Source organism: Eschscholzia californica, unplaced genomic scaffold (genome assembly GCF_041429995.1).
Source record: "Eschscholzia californica isolate CP2 unplaced genomic scaffold, dmEscCali1.0.p SCAF_5, whole genome shotgun sequence".
Lineage (NCBI taxonomy): Eukaryota > Viridiplantae > Streptophyta > Magnoliopsida > Ranunculales > Papaveraceae > Eschscholzia > Eschscholzia californica.
Genome location: NW_028238472.1, coordinates 51,780,690 through 51,792,709, shown reverse-complemented (window position 1 = coordinate 51,792,709; position 12,020 = coordinate 51,780,690). Strand labels below are relative to the sequence as shown.

General features: G+C 36.6%; 1 protein-coding gene across 3 annotated transcripts; it reads right to left on the bottom strand.

Annotated features, from left to right (window-relative positions):
- Positions 1–6,215: 6,215 nt before the first annotated feature.
- On the bottom strand, positions 6,216–10,357 carry LOC147540416 (calnexin homolog 1-like). 3 transcript variants are annotated; one of them, XM_086644370.1, is made up of 4 exons: positions 10,182–10,344; positions 9,043–9,893; positions 8,778–8,920; positions 6,216–6,336 (listed from the first exon to the last, which is right to left on the bottom strand). In XM_086644370.1, exons 2-3 carry the CDS (start codon positions 9,796–9,798, stop codon positions 8,789–8,791), a joined length of 888 nt encoding a protein of 295 aa, XP_086500496.1. In that variant the 5' UTR covers positions 9,799–9,893; positions 10,182–10,344; the 3' UTR covers positions 6,216–6,336; positions 8,778–8,788. The 3 variants fall into 3 exon arrangements, with proteins under 3 accessions (XP_086500496.1, XP_086500495.1, XP_086500497.1); XM_086644369.1 differs by lacking the exon at positions 6,216–6,336 and having other exon boundaries at positions 8,487–8,920; positions 10,182–10,357; XM_086644371.1 differs by lacking the exon at positions 6,216–6,336 and having other exon boundaries at positions 8,487–8,920; positions 9,043–9,860.
- Positions 10,358–12,020: the final 1,663 nt, after the last annotated feature.

Genomic DNA, 12,020 nt, shown 5'->3' with positions numbered 1-12,020 from the left:
ACGAAAAATAGGATATTCCTTCACAAACTACTAACCTTTTCTTATATGGGACGGTCAAATTTTGAATGCGGAATTGAGTGTGATGTTTGAACCAACTTAATAACTAGAAAGATTATTAGCATGTTTTGAAGTTTAAAGATTGGGTTGTCTTAAATGGCTACCCCTTTCTCCATGTAGTCATGTACCTATGAACTGATGAATGAACCCAATTTTTTTTTTAATCTTTTTGAAAGTTCAAACCTCAACAGAAAAAAAAAAGGCAATATATACAAAGGGAGCTCTCTTATATATTTGTGTAATGGATGGACCATGTGTCCATGTTCAAGCAAGGATATTGGAGATAGAAATCTACCATGCATTTACTGAAATTAGGTTAACTAACTTGAAGGTAAGAATAAATAAATGGAGTATAGACATGATAGGTGGTCTTATGAGTATTTGTATGTCCCAAATGTAAGAATTTTTTTATATTTAATACAATTACATATTTAAGATGTATAGTACTTTTATTTGTTGTAGAAACTAAGAAACATCTCTAATTATAATAACATAACAATGTCATAACAAGTAATTATTATTTGTTTTTTGAAAACAATTTTGTTTCATGGACGCACAAAAATATAGACCATTGTGGAGTATAATGGACGAGATAATACAGACGTTGTTAAAATGACGTTAAACTACTAAACGTTGCTAAGATTTTTTTCCGTAGGTCTAACTCTGGACTTGTTATAATCTTCAAACTCAGAAAAGACTCCATTGTGTGAGGACGAATGAGACATTCTTGAATTATTTGCTTCCATAAATTTTCTCCATTAAGTCCAAATATGAAAGTGTTTTCAGTTAATTACCAATAAGATCCATGTAAGAAGAACAAGTTTCGCCACTAACTCGATTAAGTGACTAAGTCACATCTTTGAATCAGTACACCCAAACCACCTGGTTAGGATAATTTGATGTTCGATTTATACCCCACATAACTAACATGTTTCAATTAAATTGTATATAACATAACTCATTTCATATATAACAAAATTGATTTTGAACATAACAAAACTCATTTTGCTCTTCATCATCGTATTCCCTTCTCTCCACCTCTATTAAGATATTTTTTGATATCATAGTTACTAACAGATTATGAATTTTAACATATGTATGATAAACTACGCATTTTGTGAAGGATATATTCCCTCGGTCAGAAGGAATGGTTTTCCTTCCGAAGGAATGTCCTTCGACCAAGGTTGCAATGCGTACGATTTGCTGAATAGGATCTGATGATCTTACTCGGAAGATCATTAGTCCGGTCAAATTAGGGATCGTAATGCTTAGCTAGAAGCCGTTTACGATCGTCGGATAACTTCGGTAATCCGCGGCTAACATAGACCGGATCCCACAAAGGTTACACATAAGAGTAATGATTTGAACAGAGAGACTTGACTAGAAAGAGAATGGCAAATAAGTGGATTAGATCCATTATTGGTAAGTCCAATTAGTTCGGAGGAGTCCGAATAGAGATAAACACGTCTGGGCCCGAAAGGGAGACCCGGGAAGGCTTTAGGTGGGCCGGCCATGTGATGACCGACCATAACGCAAGGGGCCGACCATTACATAGCCGGTTAGGCCCTAAGTGGGTCGGCCAAGGAAGCCCATAAAAGGCTATGTTGGCCGGCCACACTAATGGGAACCCTAAAAGGGTATTTTGAGAAAATATCTTATAATTAGGTTTTAGGAATCCTAGTTCGGGTCAAACACCTATTCTAGGGATTTTTATATAAGGACCTAATTAGACAACCTAAAGTGTGTGTGTGGAAAATCAAAGAGACAAACAAACAAGTAAGTTCTTCTCAGAGAGAAAGAGAGAGTTGTCTGAGAGAGAGAAAAGGAGTTTTCTCAATTATCTAGTCAAGAAGAAGGAGTTCTTCATCTCAATCTTCAAGAAGGTCCTAGCTGACTCGAAGGAGGAAGTTCAAGTCATATACTAGGTGTCTCAAGTAGATGAGCTACAATTGGAGCTCTTATCTTCCGAATACTGGTCGGGATTTAGTTTGTGGGAAAGCGATTAAAGGTAATCATCTTTCTATTCTAGTTCATTGATATGTTCATGTATAGATCCTGGTAAATTAGTGTTAAACATATAGATGTCTGAGATTCCGCTTAGAACACTAGACAATTAGTTGTATTAGATACACCCAAAACCCAACATTTTGTATATAAAAAAACGAATTCCATATAAAATAAAAAGCATTTTGTATATAACAAAACGCATCTTGTATATAATAGAACTAAAATCCATTTTTCTGGGAAGATAGGACCTTAATCCCATTTTCGCTTTTATTTTGGGCTTTATCCTCATGGACCCGTTTCAATTATGCCCCATCTTCAAGCCGGCTGATTTTGACATTTTTTCGCAAAAACTTTGAAAATCCAGTTAAATAGCATGTCTACCAATAGTACACGTGCACTTGATAAAAACACAAAGAAGTTTTTTTTTTTTTTTGATGAAGAGAAACACAAAGAAGCTTACTAAGAGCAAATCCAATGGGGAGGGGTCCCGGGCCCTTAATTCAAATTAAGGGCCCGGAACACCCCATCCTCCCCATTGGACTCCGGCCGGTCCCTGGCGGAGGGCTGAGCCAAATAAGGGGCAGCCTCTTATTAGGGGCCGACCCTTTGCTCCCCAAGAGACCGTTGGGGCTCCCCAACGGTCACATTGGGGAGCAAATCCCACCGTTGGATCACATCCAACGGTGGGATTATTTTTTTTTCTTTTCTTTTCTTTATTGTAAAAACAAAATAAAATAACTCATTAATTTAAAAACATAAAGAACTTAAATAAAAAAACTTAAACAAAAAAACTTAAACTTAAAAAACTTGAATAAAAAAACTTAAACTTAAAGAACTTGAATAAAAAAACTTAAAGAAACTTCAAATTTAAGGGCCCGGGACCGCTCCCCATTGGAGTTGATTTTGAGGATCTGAGCCCGGACCCTTAAATTTGAATGAAAAGGTGAATTAAGGGCCCTGGGACCGCTCCCCATTGGACTTGCTCTAACCTATTTTTAACTCTCAAGATCCACCAATTACCATAAGGGTTATTTCCCAAATGGCCCCCAATTTTGTGACCAGCTTCCTGCCTGGCCCCCTATTTTAGCAATAATTTTTCGTATGACTCTCTTTTTCCGTTATCTTTAACATTCCGTTACTCTCTCTCCTCCATCTCATTTTCTCTCTCTGCCACATCATTTCAGCATGCCACCTCATCGTCTTCTCCGACAAGGTCGTTGGCCTGTCAATTTTTCGGCCGACGACCTTCAAATATTAAAAAAATCTTTTTTTATTCTCTCTCTCTAATTTTTTTTATCATCTCTCTTCTCTCTCTCTCTCTACACACTCCGGCGAAGAAAAACCCTTCGCCGGAGTACCTCGGTCTATTCAAGGAACAGACCTTGAAGGTCTGCTCCTTGAACAGATCCCGGTCTGCTCCTTGAACATATCCCGGTCTGCTCCTTTGAACAGATCCCGGTCTGTTCTTTGAACAGATCCCGGTCTGTTCTTTGAACAGACCTACTCCGGCTAAGGGTTTCCCTTCGCCGGAGTGTGTAGAGAGAGAGATGAGAGATGATAAAAAAAATTAGAGAGCGAGAGAAAATAAAAAATAAAAAAAATTATATTTTTTGAAGGCCGGCCGGAAAATTGGTCGGCCGGCGATCTTGCCGGAGAAGACGATGAGGTGGCGTGCTGAAATGATGTGACAGAGAGAGAAAATGAGATGGAGGAGAGAGAGTAACGGAATGTTAAAGATAACGGGAAAAGGGGGCCATACGGGAATTGTTGCTAAAGTAGGGGGCCAGGAAGGAAGTTGGTCACAAAGTTGGGGGCCATTTGAGAAATAACCCTTACCAAAAATCTATATTCTTTTCTTCTTTTGAATTGAGAGAAGAGCAGAAGAAATGTTCAAACTAGCAGCAATAGTGAGCAGAACCTCTCAAGATGCATATGAAAAATTCAGATAACAGTGGTGTTGTTTATTTTGTATAATATATTATCGTCTTGTTTCTCTCAACAATGATAATATCCTTCTGAAACTGATCAGAGATAAACAAATTGTATTATAAATACAAACTTATTAAAAAAAACAGATGGTTAGTGATCGGTTTTAAATTCCAAATACAAATTTTATTTTAAATGATAAAATAATAAAGAGGATAAAAAAACAAAAATTATTTTAGTTAGAACCGAGGCGAGTGATCTCTTTCCTTAAGACAATAATTCGCCTGGTTTATTGTACCAACAATATAGGCGATTTGTCTCCTAGGAAACAACGGATTACCTTTCGGATCAGAAGTACTTGGATCTGGAACTCTTTCGAACGTCAGTAAGTATTGAAAACTCTTGAATGTCTTAACTCTCTTAATTCGAAGTGAATCTTGAAGTCTGATTTCATGGCTTATTTTAAGGTGAGAGGTGACTGTTAACAAACAATCACATTTGAAGGAACGGTCACAACCCTCTCGAAGAGATGAGGTGCTGAACCATGGGTTTAATCTAGTCCCTTGGATGCAGATTTAATCTTGTATGTGGAATTGCCTTTGGTATAAAAATAATAATTTTGGATTCCTAGTCCAAAAATCTACACCTAAACACACATTTAGTCCACCCTAATATTAATATAGGATTTTAAACATAATAATTATAATGGATATTTAGTCCAAATTAGTTAAAGTATGTCTACATGACAAAGTTACAGTGTTTTTCTGTTTATTGATTCTTGTTTTGTTTCATAAATTACTTGTTATTTATTGTTAAAGTTTCATACTTTATTTTATTTTTTATATGTGTCATACATAACACATTATGTATCAACAACGTTTCTTCCAAAACGGAAAAGGACTAAAAACTCATTTTCTGGGAAGATTGGACCTTAAACCCTTTTTGAACTTTATTTTGGACTTATAACCCATGAACCCTAAAAATAAAGGCTTCTATGCTCCTAGCGACGATGCTGAGAAGTGCGGGCACCTCTAAAGCGTCCAATGCGCCCTAAACACCCACGCACGTGCGTGGTGCAAACAACGCACGCGCGATGGACATTTATTCCATTCATATGATAGTATTGGAGAGTGGCTTATTATAAACTCATTTTCTTGGAAGATTGGACCTTAAACCCTTTTTGAACTTTATTTTGGACTTATAACCCATGAACCCTAAAAATAAAGGCTTCTATGCTCATAGCTACGATGCTGCAAAGTGCGGGCACCTCTAAAGCGTCCAATGCGCCCTAAACACCCACGCACGTGCGTGGTGCAAACAACGCACGCGCGATGGACATTTATTCCATTCATATAATAGTAGTGGAGAGCAGCTTATTATAAACCCTTCATCTTTTTTTAACTTGTCCGATATGGGACTTTCCTTAAATATTTCACATCTTTCCATATTTAAATCTAAATTTCGAAAGTTAATATCTTATTCATACGGAGTCGGTTTTGAGCAAACCAAAGTTTGAAATTCAAACCCTCGACGAGAAGACAGATATTATTTGAGTTGTTTCGACAAACGGAACCTTGTCAAAAGGGCAAAAAACGCTCCTGCTAGAGTGTCAATTCCAACAAATGGGACCCTTTTCTGTGTGTACATATTTCCTCACAGCATATAGGTCACTCAGATTAACTCTTCTAAGACTGCTGCTTCAAAGGCCAGTTAGATTCGCATAAGTCCCTAGGGGAGTTTTAGTCGTTGTCTTTCACACTGGTATCAGCATTCCTCTCACTAGGACTTCAGCAAATTTTTTCTTTGTCGCACATGGCCGTATTGTGCAATGGAGTTTGGCCTTCGCTGTCCTGAAAATAGAATTATCAAAAACAAAATTAGAAATCAAATAGCTCGATTGTTATATTATTCCAGATGGCGAAGGTTTAACGATGAATCTAAGTTAGAGTTTACCTTTTCCAAAACAGATTTTAGAATGCTTGTTTTTGTCGGACTCGTCTGAGTGGCCAGTTCCGGCTATTTTTAGGTCCATTAAAGCCTGGTGATTCAGATCCAGACGAGTCAGGAAAAAGAAACATCCCAAGGTAACCTCAAAATTTCGTTCAAAAGATTGTTGTCGAGGCATCTGAGATGAGAACAGTGATAGCTTCTATAACGATTTTTGTTTTCTCATTTGTTACTCATAACTGGACATACCCAAGTTCAGAGGTACCAACACGAGACGAAAACAAGATAATAGGAATGAAATTTTTATTTGATGTTACCTGAGCATTAACGTCGGCATTTTTGCTAAGTAGCAACAACTTCACAATGTCATGGTGACCTCGATCCACTAGCAAATAACTACTAGTTATAAGATATTCTTAGAAACATAAAACATCTCTCAACAACTTGTTTCTGGGTAACCGGAAAGCAGGTACAAACTAACCCTTTAGATTCACTGGCACAACGCTCTCTATGTATTTAAGTACATCCTGAAAATAGATTAACAAAGATCAAACAAGCAAATTCTAACCAAATTTAGCACAAACTCCAATCAGTGCACCAGAGTTCCTCCATACGATGATAAGAACAGTGCTATACAGTGAAGAATCCATTACAGGCGCGACCATCTAATTTAGTAGAAACTCCAATCAGTCAGTTTTGTCTCTGGTTACTATTCAGAGGAGGTACTCATTTCCTATCTTTTTCAGACAATGGGAAGAAAGCTCCACACACACACAAGCTCAGGCGCACATACACACGCACATAGGCACACAATGACAACAGGCACAGAGGCACACAGTGACACAGGCAGATGATCACAGACACCCACACAGACTACAGCAGACCAGATGTTAAGAAGTGTAAAAGTTGGATAACAGGCAGGTTCCAATTAAACTACAATTAAGAATTACAGAAGTGATCCGATATGATTAGCGGTTCAAGTACTTGTGGATAGCTGAGACAGACGTTAGAAAATGTACGCGATAGAGAGAGACAATTAGTAGATTCTATTATTATTATTATTATTAAGTTAACAACAACATATAATCCACACACATGCTACACTAAGAAAATTTCATGCTTGACAATGGATATCTGAAAACTGGATATGTTTTCTCACTTTGTATAAGATCTTTTAACTGAGAGTCAACAAGTAGGACTATAGAGTGAACAAGACGAGAAATCGTATCATGTCTTAATAAAGAGTGCTACTAATTTGTTTTGTTAACTTGGGATAATCCGACGGTCATAGATTGAACTTGATTACGGCAGTGTCGTTGCTGACATCAGCGCCATTGCTGACATCAGCACCATCGCTGACATCAGCATTATCTCCCATTAAAAGAAAAGTGTGTTTCCTTCCATCCTCCCAATTTTACTTCCTTGATCCCTCCATGAAGAGTGTCATATAAAAGAGTAATAGTTTGGTTGTGAATTCAAGTTTTCATGTATATCTGGATTCTGGAGCAAAGAATTTGAATAGAATGTCCGAACCCTAAGGCCATGTTTGGCGGACGGGAATGGAATGTGATTCCCGGGAATCACATTCCCGTAACACGATTCCTGGGAATCATATCATTCAGTTTGATGTTTGGTTTGGCCAGGAATAGGAATTCGATTCCTGATAGATTCCTAACTTGGTGTTTGGTTCGTGTAGGAATCGGAATATAACTTTTTGTAAAATTCCTATTATATCCTTAAACTACATAAATAAAACGTCAATTTTATTATATACTTTAATTAGTATTATTTATTCAAAATTGCAGATATGAAATAGTAACATGACACACCAATTAAATAGTATTTAAAATGCCAACAACCTTTGGTTGGAGTCGTAAACGGTATAATCTTCCACTTCGGAGGTCAAAGGTTCGAGGGACGCTGACCATTTAAAAAAAATTATTTAAAATAAATAAAGGTCATGGCTAATTTTTTTTTCTTTTTAAACATTATGAAATCGATTGTAATGAAAAAAGAACAAAAGAATAGGGAAAAAACTAGAGAGGAAGAAAGAGTTACATTTGAGCGAGAGAAAGTATTGCTATGGTGGTGGCTAACCATAGGTTTTTAATTTTTTTTAGTTGTGATATTGTGTGGAGGACGATTTTAATAATAGTCATTCTAATATTTTATTATGGATAATTTGGTCTATAAATATTAAAACAAAGCATTCCCGGGAATGGGAATCACAAACCCACCCCCCTCCCTGGGTTTGCTATTACCCCATTTTGAGGGAATCCTATTCCCCCGGCAATAGGATTCCCACTGTATTCCCGCGAGCCAAACAATATCAGGATTGTGATTCCCAGGAATCACATTCCATTCCCACGCGATTCCCGCGCGCCAAACATGGCCTAAGAGTTGAAGGCAATCTAACCTCTGTAATATCAATATAATGGGAATTCCAATACATCTTCGGTTTGCGAAGAGAACAATCAAGATTCATAATGTGGTTCGAATAGGTTTTAGTAAATAGACGCCTCCAGTTCAAACGTATATAGAAACAACAAACACGAAAGCAATGAAGCTTTGATTCAAGCATATACCATGTCCAATCAAAGCATAACGCTTTCTACAACAACTCAGCAACATCCACTTTTTTCATCACAAACGGTATTTATCTTGTCTACCCGAAACAAATTGTATTATAACAACTTTATATTGAATAAGCACAAATTTTGATAATACTGAACAAACAAATGACACCATATCATATACGTACGTATACATTAGACATGCTCACACCGACAGCTCCTCCTATAGTAGAACAAACATATTATACAACTGACATTTTAGATCACATTTGACTGACCTAAAACTGGTAGCAGAAAGACCAGCGAGAAACACCACATGAAATGGTTAACGAGACAATATTTGAACCGGGCTGGCCTCCAGTAACATCCATCTTGTAATTGCACTTCGAGATGAGGTCAAGTAGCTTCTCCTGCATTAAGAATCCACACAAATTCATTTTCCGGACAAAAAGGATAAGAGATTGAACAAAAAAAGACAGAATTTAATTTATCAGAGCAGCTAGAAAAAGGTCAAAGAGAGAAGAAAAGTCACCAAGAAATGATGCAGTTTTCCCTCACGAGCTGCTGATTCCTTAGCCTTTCGATTTTCCTTGTCAGCTTCAAATTTCGTCTTCCATCTTTTTTCTCTGTATGTTTCTGCTTCTTCCTGACTAGTTGCTATTAAGATGTCATCTAACCAGATTCCGGTATCTCCAGTCATCCAAATTTCATTTCCAATGGCTCTTATCGGCCGATATTCAAGTCTGTCAAGCTCATAGTAGTCAGGGTTCAGAATCTCCTTCGCCTTCCAAGTTCCATTGTAGTTTGGGTTGTCGTCTAGAGGAGCACGCCATTTTTCTCTGTAACCTGAATTACCTGTTTTGACCTTCGGCCTCTCGTCCCAAGCCTCGGGCTTCTTATCACTAGGACAGGAAATCGTCTGGACAGGGACTATAGGTGGGTCAAAATCATGTCCATTCAAGAAATTAGCATGTTTCTTGTGCTTCCCATCAATCAGAATCACCAAGTCGTTATTTGGCATCAAAATAGCGGTATACACATGGGAGAGTTTGTCCGAGGGGACAGCAGGAGGGTATTTAAGGTGGTGCTGCACGTACTTCCCGCTCTTGGGGTTTTTGTGGTTTAGAACAAAATCGACTTTGTTCGTAGACCCGCATATTTCAAATCCAAACATGATAGAGTAGTACAGGGACTCGATTCCAAATTCCTCTAGTTCCAATCCATCCTCTTGATGTGTGAGGCATTTAAAGTATGCAGCACCGCACTCGAGTCCTTCACTGAGACGCATCTCAAATTGTAGGACAACGGTTCCACTCTTAAGACTGAAAGGTGGTGTATTGAGCTCTCTCACTATGCCATACTTTTTGGCATGCTTCCATCCATCTGAGACTCAAAACACATATATAAATACAGTTTTAGGCAAAACTTAAAGAATAAAAAAAGACATAAACACACACTAGGGAAATCCAAATCAATTCAATCCAAACATCGAGTCAGATTTCATATTTATCTCAGAAAAAAAACATGAAGTTGTAAATCGATCGTCTTTTATAATCACAGATCAGAGCTAAAGCTAAAATCCAATAATTTTAACCCAAAATCAAACTGCTTTAGTCAGCAGAACGAAACCCTAAACCAAGCATCAACTCAAAATTAAGATGAACAGAGTACCTTATTACGAGTACAGATTGAGTATTAGGTTTTATATTCATATCCATCGGCATCCCTCAGGAGATCAAGTCCTAAACGCCTCCGCCACCACCACTCAAACACAACAACTCATACGTAGTACCCTCCCTCCTCTTCTTCTCTCTCTCTGTATTATGTTTAATTTGAAGATTAATGTCAAAATAGTCATTAATCTAGAAGGTGGATAAATTTCAGGGCTGGGCCTGACTTTTGTGAGGCCCCAAACGGATTGTCTAAGCGTGGCCCTATACTTTATATATACTGTGTTATAAATCTTTGATTTATGGTGGATGACCACCACACTTTGTAACTCCCACCACCATAAGTTCTCCATCACTATTTGTATTCAAACACCATTATTGTGTGACTATTGGTTATGTAACTCATCTAGCCAAAGGCCTATATAAAGAGTTCTCTAGCAAATGTAGCAATTTACCTAGGATCAAACCAATGTATCTAAGTACCAAACCTAAGTGTACCAATGTACCATAGTACCAAAGTAGAGAATTCTCTACAAACATATGAATACAAATCAAGTTCTTCTTGTCTTTATCTCTTGGTCTATATTTTCATTATCTTTCTTCTTCCCTACTTCTTTATTTTTCACAACACGTTATCAGCACGATAAATTATCAATTCCTTGATCAAGGTACAAACAAATGAAACATGGGTAAGTTTGGTCAATTGTAATTGGTAAATCAAAAGGTATTTGCACATTTCTTTGTTGAATTTTTAAGCTTATTATTCTTATTAGAGTTACATAGCTGATAATGAAAAATGGTTGGTATTTCAAACTAATATGAATGTAGTGCAATCTATCCTATGGTAAGGTCAAGGTAAGTTATGCTTAAAAAAAAATGGTATTAGTCTCATAACTAATATTTATTTTTGTATGAATACATCATAAGTGCATATTTTGATTTGTTAAAGAAGATTTCTCAAAAGAGGAAACTTAACCACCGGAATTTGATTAAGATCAAATTGAAGCATATATTGTATATGAGATAATCAAACCTGAAGTTTGGTGTGTCTGAAACAAGTCTTCAAATCTCAAAATTTCTACAAGAGTTTGAAGTATAAAATTTCTACGAGATGATAATAAATCAAATCTCTAAAGGGTGAAATTATATACCACTATAAGTTGGTTAATTATCACAAAAAAATAAAGATAAACCCTTGCAAAACAAAATTTGTTTGCTCATTCCTGAAGAATGAGAAATATTGATGTTTTAGTATTGAAAATATCCATTGAATCTTAAGAGATTGTAACTGAATTTGTGGCAAGAAAATACTACAGAAATTCAGAATATCTATTCAAGTGGTGATAATATCTTCTTTCAGGTGATGAATTGTAAATTCTTGAAAAAATAGAATTTGTTGAATATCCGCTTTCATATTACACCTGAAGTTGTAATCACCAAAGAGAAAGTGATGATGGATTTAATAAATAAAATAAAATCACATGAATATGATATATCTCACATGTAATTAATCACACCCGAAGTTGTGATATTATAACAAATTGCTCACACCTGAAGCTGTGATCAGATAGTAATTTTTGTTTAACGGAAAATATGATATGAAAATAAAAATCAAATTTGTCTAAAGCAATTGATTTTTTCCTTCGTCTTTGTCACATCCTTGAAGTATGTGCTCATAAATAAGACGGAAATCTATCGACATTAGGGGGAGGAAGTCCTATATTCAATGTCGTAAAATACTTGAAAATGATCGAGTTTCTCTCATTTGGAATCAATATACGGAAAACTTGCTACCTCGAGATATTAATATTTTTCACAACTTAATATGCTTATATCCAGA

Bases quoted from the DNA above. Each gene is read 5' to 3' on its own strand.
- LOC147540416 (XM_086644369.1), bottom strand. From the start codon at position 9,798: ATGCGTCTCAGTGAAGGACTCGAGTGCGGTGCTGCATACTTTAAATGC. The intron at 8,921-9,042 runs GTGACTTTTCTT...TTCTTAATGCAG, and splicing joins GAAAACTGCATCATTTCTTG to GAGAAGCTACTTGACCTCAT.